At 40.2% G+C, this 11124-nt stretch overlaps 1 protein-coding gene across 1 annotated transcript; it reads left to right on the top strand.

Annotated features, from left to right (window-relative positions):
• The first annotated feature begins 9932 nt into the window (after window positions 1-9932).
• LOC133335654 (peptidoglycan-recognition protein SC2-like) lies at window positions 9933-10500 on the top strand. The gene has a single exon (XM_061543963.1). It carries the CDS (start codon window positions 9933-9935, stop codon window positions 10488-10490), a length of 558 nt encoding a protein of 185 aa, XP_061399947.1. The 3' UTR covers window positions 10491-10500.
• Window positions 10501-11124: the final 624 nt, after the last annotated feature.

Below are 11124 nucleotides of genomic sequence, written 5' to 3'. Positions count from 1 at the left end.
TAGATGCTTTTGAAGCAAATTTTTTTTTATAATTTACCACTTAGTCGCTTTATAGAAATAAACAAACACCGGGCAATGTACGAAATACATCCAAACACATGTTCGAGAGCATGGTTTTTGTGTTGTGGTCAAAAAGAGGGGGGGCTCAACAAGCAGACTGTATCTGTTCGTAAGTAGATACTCTAATTGATGCGCCGACGTCTACATTTGCATTATAATAGAAAAATAGCTGTGGTCAACACGTGAAATGTCGGAATTTGTTTCGGTCGCTGAATCCTGAATCTGTTTTAACAGCCGTACATTGTAATACAAAATGGTGAGTACAACAAGTTGGTGGTTTGGTAGTGGTATTTTCGGTAATGACTGAAACGATACAAACTGCAACAACAACAAAATATACACACATGTTGTTGTTGTAGCAGTTTATATGAATTGTATGTTTTCTGTTATGTTTCCTCCAGTTCTGTCTCCAGATTCAGAAATGCAGCTACCTCCACTGGCTGTAACCACAGATCTTCCGGAGTGAGGTGAGTAGGTTTGGCTGGGCAATTGAACAAGTGCAGTGTGGTATGAGGGCCTGTGCCACATGCTGGGCAGACATCCTGCACCTGGTCATCAATCCGTGCCCAATACGAATTGAGCCGACTGCACCATCCAGAACGTAACTGAGCCAAAACTACTCTGGTTTGTCTGGGCAGCTGACGTTCTTCAGCTGCTATGGGTGGGGGGTGAGCTCCGAGGACGGCAGACATCCTGCACCTGGTCATCAATCCGTGCCCAATACGAATTGAGCCGACTGCACGATCCAGAACGTAACTGAGCCAAAACTACTCTGGTTTGTCTGGGCAGCTGACGTTCTTCAGCTGCTATGGGTGGGGGGTGAGCTCCGAGGACGGCATTCACTTTGTAACCGTTCAGCGCTGCGGCTACTGCATCTGTATGAATGCCATTCAGACCTGCTCGATAGGCAACTTGATCTAGAGGCTCCCTTTTGTATCGTTGGACCTCTCTCCCTAGATCATGCAGATCCTTCCTGACACGCCTGGGTGGAGGAGTCCTATCCACCATATGATGGTTGGGATGATCGTCCCTGAAACACCCAAGCAGGTACTGCAACGAAAGCATATTGCTATGCTGACGTACGGGAAGGATCTTCGTCTCCTCATGAAGATGGTCCACTGTTGTCATGAGGAGGCACCCTGTCGCTGTCCTCAGGGCGGCATTCTGACAGGTCTGAATATTTCTCCATTGCGTATCACTGGAATTCGCAGACCACACTGGAACCGCATAGCTAGCCACAGACCGACCTATCGCTTTGTAAGGGGTCAACAAGGTTTCCTTATCTGCGCCCCAAGTGCGCACATATGTCTTCACACATATGTCTTCACACATATGTCTTCAACAATGGGACCCGACGCCATAATCGTACAATCATCTGCATACGTAACGATTTCAATGCCGTCCGGAGGGCGTGGAATACCGGAAAGGTAGAGGTTAAACAGTTCCGGAGAAATCACTCCACCCTGGGGAACTCCCTGTTTAACTCTACGGGGTTTGGACTTCTTGGAACTCCACGTACGACTGGCGTCCACACATATAGTTGATTATCCAACGTTTCAAACTCGGCCGGAGGGAAGTGTTCTCTATGTCCTCAAACAGCGTGGCATGGTTGACAGTATCAAAGGCTTTTGATAGGTCAAGCGCTACCAACACTGTTCTATCGCACGGCCGGTTCTGGTTAAGTCCTCTACTTATATGCGTGGAAATGGCGTGCAACGCTGTTGTTGTACTGTGTTGCTTACGGAATCCATGTTGATTATCCGCAACTGGATAGCTTTCTCTAATGCTGGGGAGGAGCAAAGCCTCAAGAGTCTTCGCTACTGGCGACAAAAGTGAAATCGGCCTGTACGATTCACCTTTGCTGGCATCCTTGCCCGGCTTCAGTAGCGGGACCACCCTGCCCATAGTCCAGGCTTCGGGGACGACGTGGGTGGCTATCGACAAGTTGAGGACGATGGTCAAGTACTCGACTCCTGGCTCGTCCAGCTGCTTCAGCATACACATGGATATTCCATCTGGGCCCAACGCTTTTGATGACTTCGCGTTACGGATGACACATGCAACATCCCCCATTGTAAACTGTGGTGGTACCTCCTCGGCTGGAAGAGATCTTATACGACGAAGTACTCTTCTCTTTGCCCTGTCACTCTCGGGATGCTCGACGAACTGTCGGTTAAAATGACTTGCGCATCTCTTCGGATCAGTCAAAGTTTCGTCGTTAAATGTGACTGAGGTCCTATCATCCTTCTTACCAGGGTTCGAGAGCGACATAACCGTTGCCCACAGTTTACTTACTCCGGTACCAATGTTGCAACTCTTCAGGTGCTCCAACCATTTATTCCGCTTGTGCTCCGCGACTAATCTGCTGACCTCCAACGTAAGTTCCCTGACCCTGGGATCTGCTGGGTTAGATCGACGAAGCTCATCACGCTCATTTGCCAGACCAACTGCTTCTGCTGGGAAATTGGGTCTCATCTCGGGTATTCGACCAGGAGGTATAAATCTAGCAGCTGCAGCAGTGATGATGCCTCGGAATTTCCTTTCTGCTACCCGTACATCAGAAGGAATGGAAAGTTCTCTGAAGCGCTGGTTGGTGAACTCTCTGAATCCTTGCCAGTTGGCTTTCCTATGGTTAAGGAAAGTGCGGCGTTCAGATATGACGAAATCGGGCGGTCTGCTGATGGAGACGATTATGAGGAGATGGTCTGATCCAAGAGAAATGACGGGCTGCCAGCTGACGTCATTTATCAGACCCGGTGACACAATGGTTATATCTGGCGAACTGTGACACTCTCCCCTTATTCTGGTGGGGGCATCCTCATTTACCGTGCAGAACGTGGAGCTATCAATTTGCTCTGCCAGCACTGTTCCCCTCTGGTCATTACCTAGGACGGAATTCCACAACTCGTGGTGGGCATTGAAGTCCCCTAGCACCAGACGGTTATTGCCCTCCAATAGAAAACTAATGTTGGGCGAATAACGCGGTTCACAGCTATTAATCGGCGGTATATACACGTTAAGCACCTCGGCAGTACCACATTTAACTGCTACCCCCATACATTCCATGTATGGGTCACTAGAGTCAAGCTCTAGTGTTAAGTGCTGCATACTTGGTTGCTGTTCGGGAGACTGCGGTGGAGTTCCGTACTCCGACGAAGAAGACCACGACGTAGACGAAGACTCACTGGGGATTGCGCTGTCGCAGCACGGGGCAACGTAATCCCTATCGCTGTAATCTCGCAACCAGGCCAACCCGGAACAATTCCTGAAGTGCACCCACTCCCTGCACCCATTACATCTCACCGACACTGACCTGTGGTGAATGATGTTCTGGCAAACCGAACAGAACCACGGTCCGGGGTTTTGTTCGATCCCGGCACGGACCAAAAGAATCCGGAGCAAGCATTCCGGGATATGTTGCTCCCAAAACAGAAAAACAATTAATTTTTTTTTATATAAATATACACACATCGTTATATTTGTTTGACAGTTCCTATGCAGTTACCAGCTCTGGCGTAAAAGCGACAGCTAACTGATGCGAAACGAATTGCAAGTTTTTTATCGGGTAGCAGTATAATATGGCCATTGACACACGTCAATGCCAAAATGTGCCGTTTTTTTTCGCTTAAGAAAAAATACAAATTTCATATCGCTGGCTTAACTCGTAAAGGCAATAAGTCCCTTTTTAACAATTTTTCAGGAGAGACAAGAAACATTCAAACTTTTTTTTGAATAAAAGTATTTTAAATCTGTAAATGCAATTTGTTTTTGTATTGTACTTCTATTTTGTTTGCGCAAAGGCAAAATGAAAAAATAAGTATTTGCGGAGATACACGCCTTTTTTGGGACTTAGAGCCATTTCTATTCCTAAGTGTTTTTGTTTTCATGGACTTAGGTCTTTTTCTTACAACTTGTCTCTTATTATATTTTGTAATTACTGCAATAAATATGTACTTTTGTTGATTTTTACATGCTAATTTTATGTAAAAGAGTAAAGATTGTTTTGGAATCATAATTTATTGAAAATAGCAATAAAAACATCGTTAAGTTCGCCTGAGACGAATTTTTATTCACTCCACCATGAGGTTCACAGTCAAATACTTAAAATCGATCGGGACTATTATATGGTTGTTATGCCATGATAAATTACTGCCAAAAGAAAATGAAATATCAAACTACAGGCTATTGGAAATTTGGGCTAGGGCATTGAACATACCGAAATCCGCAATTTGTCGAAAAGTGGCAGTATAGTTATATGGGAGCTATACTAAATCGGGATAGATATCGATAATTGTTTGTAGGAAGATTCGACACCCAACGAGAACCCAGAATATCAAATTAGAACCAATTCGATTGATAAACGTATAAAAAATCCCAAAATACCGAATAATGAAGGAAACGTAATAAAATTGGGCCAATATTGATCATTTTTGGTGGGGAGATTTTGTGCACAATGAGAATCTCAAATATAAAATTACAGCCAATTCGTTTGAAAAACATGCACAAACCTTCCAAAATTTCGAATATTAGGGATAACGTTATATATATATATATATATATATATATATAAATTACAGTCAATTCGGCTGAAAATCGTGTCCAAAATCCTCAAAATAAAAAGGGGACTTAGAGCTTTTACATGATGTTACTCCAGCAACGTGTGTTGAAATGGACGTAGCGCTTTTTCTAATCAATACGAAACAACAATAAAAAAATAAGATAACTGTATTTTTATTTTTTTTTTAATCGATGTGTTTTGCCATATTATACATATCTATATCAAAATCTCAATTTCTAGAAAAATTGACTTGTTGCCTTTACAGGTTATGCCAGCGGTATCACCATCTCTCGCTCTCCCTCCCTCCTCGACACCAAGAAACAAATGAACACTTTAAAATAGTACATTTTTCGCGTACACTTAACATCACTTCGTGACAAACCATTGCAAATTTACGCCAGGTTAACTTCTATTTGCCGTGACTATGTTTTGTGTTGCCACTTTGGATCCTGTCATGCGAATCTAAGTGAAACGCGAAAAGTTCGTATAGAATATTCGTGTTTCTTTTTACAGTCCAGTCAATATTGGGGATTACAAAATTCAACTATGTTGTATCACACACAATTGATCACAAACAATGTTAAAATCTCACCAAGATATTTAGACGTACAATTCAAAGCTCCACTATCAAAGGCTGAACATTTCCACACATAAGCGATTCCATTTTGAAGCATTCACTGAATGTACACGCGTGGTTTGAGCAAATAGTTGCGTTCGTATTACACGTATTACATAGGTCCTACCGAACGTGAGTTTTCAAAATCGAACTTATTTAATAGGCCCTGCTCTCATTTTACTGCATACATATTTTATTGAAACAGTTACAGTTTTTTCTGCGATTTTCTTGCCGTTCTATTTCCAAAGCACAAAAGCGAGTAGACACAAGAATGCTTATCGTTTGTTTCAGTGAGAAGATAAAGAAAAATTAACATTTAGGAAGTTTTTTATTAGAGTCGATAACTAGCCGAGAATTAGAACTCCAAAAAAGAAGTAGAGGAAAAATCACAGCGCTCGTGACTATTTTAACAATTTATTTCTTCGACAACAACTAGCAGACTACCAAGATAATATTTCCTTTGCAAAAAACGGATAGATAATGATTGCCTTGGCTGGTGAATATTTGCAAACAAGTGATATATATATATATATATATTTAAATGGAAATAAAAAATACAAATACCATATTTAAATAAAAAGTAGGAGTAAAGAAGGGATAATTTGAATGTGGCTCCTTCTTTGGTTTCTCTGCTTGTGATCGGGACATAGTACAACACATGTTTAAAAGCTTGTACTCATTTGTACACATACAAACTCACCAACACTCGCGTACATCATCCTTATGAATGTCAAAAATACACAAATGGGAAAAGTCAACATTTCGCTACCAGAAGATATCCAGCAAAAAGTGCAACAAGTTTCTAATTTCCGCCTTTTACTCGGTCACATTAATTGGTTAATTAGAGCAAGGACAATAACAGCAACATGACAACAGAAACATTTCCAATCTGTGCGGATCTTAAAAATAAACCACGCCTATGGGCGGAGCTTAATTATTTAACCAATTCCATGGGCGGAGTTCAAAAATTTAACCACGTCTATGGGCGGAGCTTAAAAATATAACACGCGGAGCTTATAAATTAAACTACGCCCATGGGTTGAGCTTCAAAATTAAACCACACCTATGGGCGGAGCTTCAAAATTAAACCACGCCTTTGGGCAGATCATAACAATTAAACCACACCTATGGGCGGAGCTTCAAAATTAAAACACGCCTTTGGGTGGAGAATAAAAATTAAACCACGCCCATGGGCGGAGCATAAGAATTAAACCACGACAGTGGGCGGTGCATACCAATTAAATCACGCCCATGGGCGGAGCTTAAAAATTTAACCACGTCCATGGACGGAGTTTAACAATGTAACCACGACCATGGGCGGAGCTTAAAAATTAAACTGCGCCTATGGGCGGCCCTTCAAAATTAAACCACGCCTACGAGCGGAGCATAACAATTAAACCACGCCCTTGGGCGGAGCTTATACATTAAAATGGGTCCATGGGTAGAGGTTAAAAAATAAGCCACGCCTATGGGAGGAGTTGGAAAAGTAAAAAACGCCTTTGGGCGGAGCTTAAAAATGAAACCACGCCTATGGGCGGAGCTTAAAAATAAAACCACGCCTAGCTTAAAAATTAAACCACGCCTAGCTTAAAAATTAAACCACGCCTATGGGCGGAGCTTAAAAATGAAACCACGCCTATGGACGGAGCTTAAAAATGAAACCACGCCTATGGACGGAGCTTAAAATCAAACCACGCCTACGGGCGGAGCATAAAAATGAAACCACGCCTATGGGCGGAGCTTAAAAATGAAACCACACCTATGGGCGGAGCATAAAAATTAAACCACGCCTGCGGGTAGAGCTTAAAAATTAAACCACGCCTATGGGAGGAGTTGGAAAAGTAAAACACGCTTTGGGCCCATGGGCGGAGCTTAAGAATTAAACCACGCCCACGGGCGGAGCCTTAAAATTTAAGCTCAAGAATTAAACCACGCCTATGGGCGGAGCTTAAAAATCAAACCACTCCTACGGGCGGAGCATAAAAATTAAACCACGTCTATGGGCGGAGCTTAAAAATGAAACCACGCCTATGGGCGGAGCATAAAAGTTAAACCGCACTTATGTGCAGCGCTTCAAAATTGAACCACGCCAATGGGCGAAGCATAAGAGATATTTGTGAAACAAACCACACCCATGGGCGGAAATATTACTCGGATATATATATATATACCGATAACCAGATTTCCTAAAACGAAATGAGATTATTTCACTATTCATTCACCCTACCTATCGTCCTATCAATGACATGGAATACTTGTTACTCCTGTATATAGTTTACTGTGATATCTCCATACCAATGCAAGGTCTTTTTGTTTCCTTTTCCACACATTTTTGTTGTTGTGACATTTGAATAAATTTTCAGCTCATTTAACAACGAATACTAAAAGCGTTGATAGCGTCGTCGTAATACAATCAAAACTACTATCGTTACCACTGCATTTTCCACGACAACCGAACGCCTCTCGCCCCCGACGACAGCAGATACATTCAACATTTCCTTTTTGGCAAATATATGTTAACGTAATGGAATAGTAAGGACCGGCCTGGTGGATGGGATGGGGAACGGGACGCAGCACTTGAAAAATAAAAACTCTTAGATATTTAGGAATCATTTGTGCCAGCATTGCCGGTATGATTGTGGGTCTTGTTGCATGCATCCCAAATGTGAAATCTAAAGAAGAGTAATGTTTCAAATTCTTATTTTTTACCCACTTCAGTTCAGTTTTTTTGGTGCCAAAACATGCGATGATATTTAATGCCTTTAAAAGGGGAAAAGTCCGCAACACATCTAGCTCGTGGCAATGCATTGCCATGCTTCTAGTTCGTTTGATGCTGCTGGTGCCGGTTGCTGAATCTTTTGCTGTTCTCAGCTCTAGACGTTATAAATGTTAATGATGTTGTCAGTTTAATGAGCTCATCTTATGTCTGTTTCGATGCTGACGCTGTTGTTGTTGCCGTGCCATTGATGGCGTTGTTGCAAACAACTGCTGCTGTGATTTCCGACATAAGTGAACTTTTAAATGCAGATAAATTGAGTTTTTTCTCAAACAGATAGCATTAGCAGCTCCTCGATGCGATTATTTTCCTTTCATGAATTCTAAAATAATAAAAATCTACAGTCGGCCAGCCAAGCTACAACTAATGGAATAATGCTTTTTCTCCAGAAATTATTGAAAATTGTTTTGGAATGAACGAACAGAAAATGTGCAGAAGCAGAGAATGTCATAAGAAAATTAATTATAATGGTCGGACTTTAGGAACTTCCAGACAAAAAACTGTAAGGGACATTAAAATCGTTGACGGACCGTCTTCATTAATTTTATTTGTATTATATTATTCTAACTTATATTTGATGTACACCTTCGCATCGGTAGGCATAGTCCATTGTTTTTACGTTATGAACACGTGCGGGTCTTCGTACATCAAAGACTGTAATAAATTGTTCAGATTTAGGGCGATGTTTTTGAAATTGCAGGCTTTTTACTATTTTTTGGCAACATCAAATCTCTTCTTATTATCATTTATTGACGTAACAATTTTCAAACGGCAAATATTTGCCCAGGTTTTTTAAGCGTTAATACCCAAAACAAAATGTTATTTATTTCAGATACTTCACTTTGATTTATTTCGCTCGCACCATACACAAAATCAAAAACAAAGATGAAACAACAAAACGAAATCAAATCAAAGCATAACAAAACAAAACGAAGCAGAAAACAATGGAGATTTATCGTGATTTATGGGGTCACTCGCCGCTTTTGTTGATAAAGAGCTGGACGTGCGAACTACTGAACATTTTATGACCCTTCTAATTTTAGTGACATTTCAATATTGCATGGGCCTTTATTCGGACATCATATGATAATTTTATTCTGAGCCGTGTTAATATATGGGCATATCAAAAACTTAGGCAGATCAGTAAGTTCTAGAAATAGTTGTTGAAGGATGAATTTATTTATTAGCTTGATCAGCGTTAATCTAAACATTTCCAGGGAGCTGTCTCATATGGACAATGTTTTGTTCATTTCTAAGTGAAGGAATTACCACTTTTCGAAATGAGTATAGAATATCATATTGTTTACAAAAACACAATTTGTTGACAATATATATTTTTATGGAATGATTCATATGAAACTAAACTAACGTAATGGACATTTCACAACTTTTCTAATTTTTTCATTTCATGTTTTGTAATACAAAGCCGAATGGCCAAGAAACAATCACAATATATTATTTAAAATAAGTAAATAGCGTTTCACAGGAAATATAAGAAATACGTCAAAAATGATGACTCAAAAAAAAAATATATATATATATATATATATATATATAAAAAAACCCTAGAACAATTCCAATTAATAAAACTGGTAATGGATGGTTTATTGAAAAATAAACCAAAAGGAAATTTTTTAGTTTGTACATACATCTGGTCATGAATGATGCGATATTTTTTCTTTGTATTTTTATTTTTGTACCCAACTATTTTAATTAATCTCTATAAGCAGAATTTATGACATAGAGTAACAGGCCATATTTAACCAAATCGGACAAACATTTGCATTGATAACAATGTATCTTCCGATGTTAGGCAACACGACACTTTATCTTATCAATGCCATACAATTCTTTTATGGGTCCTATATAAGCACCGGCGACCAGTGAAAAATAACCACTAGCTCAAATCGACTAGCTTCACAATGGTTTCCAAAGCATTGTTCTCACTCTTGGCAGTCCTCTTCTGCGCCCAAGCCGTTTTTGGCATTACCATCATCTCCAAGTCAGAATGGGGTGCTGCTCCCGCTAACGGTAAGACAACCTTGGGCAATGGTTTGGCCTATGCCGTCATCCATCACACCGCTGGTAACTACTGCTCCACCAAGGCTGCCTGTATGCAAGAATTGAGAAATATCCAAAGCTACCATCAAAAGACCTTGGGCTGGGCCGATATTGGTTACAACTTCTTGATCGGTGGTGATGGCAACATCTATGAAGGTCGTGGCTGGAACGTTATGGGTGCCCATGCTACCAGCTGGAACGCCAAGTCCATTGGTATCTCCTTCATGGGTAACTACAACAACAACAAACCCACTGCTGCTCAAATCTCTGCTGCCAAGAGCCTATTGGCTGCTGCTGTTTCCCGTGGTCAAATTGTCTCCGGCTATACTTTGTACGGTCATCGTCAAGTCGGCTCCACTGAATGTCCTGGCACCAACTTGTGGAACGAAATCAAGCAATGGCCCAACTGGAAGGCTTAATTGTTTTTTTTTTTAACAATTGTAAAATAAATTGAAAATAAAAATATTGGTTTACGAAACGAGAATTTTTTTATTATTTGCAAAAATATAGATTTCTGTACATGGTTACAGAGCACAAATAGGCTAAGTAACTATTTGAACAATATACCAAGGGTTCGTTACAAGCTAAATGTATTAAATATGGTAGAAGTGGCCACGAGATCTGCTCACAACAAAACTGTTATATTTTCCACTAACGTCATTCTTTTATTTTGCAATATTATGACTTGAAGGTAATCCTAAATTCGGGTTAATTCCGAATTTAGGATTACCCTTAAGTGATAATATTGAAAAAAAAGAATGACGTCATTTATAAAATAACAAGACATCAAATCAGATCAATAATATGCAAATAGAAATATTTTCCATATTCGAGGAGTCCAAATTAAAAAAAGAAATCCTTTTTTATCGGACAATATTCTAAAAATGTATAAGATCCCATCACTGGTCTTTGAAACCCGATCTGCTCTACAGAACTTTGTCGGAAATGGACTACATTAGACAAAAATGTAAATAATTTATCACAAATTATTTGATGACAATATGAAATACCAACAACGACTGAAAATGATGACCTGTATTAATCTTCTTCAAA

This window comes from Musca vetustissima, unplaced genomic scaffold, assembly GCF_032173495.1.
Source record: "Musca vetustissima isolate MV318-11 ecotype Yass unplaced genomic scaffold, APGP_CSIRO_Mvet_v1 utg8222, whole genome shotgun sequence".
NCBI classification, from domain to species: Eukaryota; Metazoa; Arthropoda; class Insecta; order Diptera; family Muscidae; genus Musca; species Musca vetustissima.
The sequence above is the reverse complement of the archived record's forward strand: the minus strand, read 5'-3'. Positions and strand labels throughout refer to the sequence as shown.

What these genes read in the sequence shown, in the direction of transcription:
- LOC133335654 (XM_061543963.1), top strand. Translation starts at nt 9,933, where the DNA reads ATGGTTTCCAAAGCATTGTTCTCACTCTTGGCAGTCCTCTTCTGCGCC.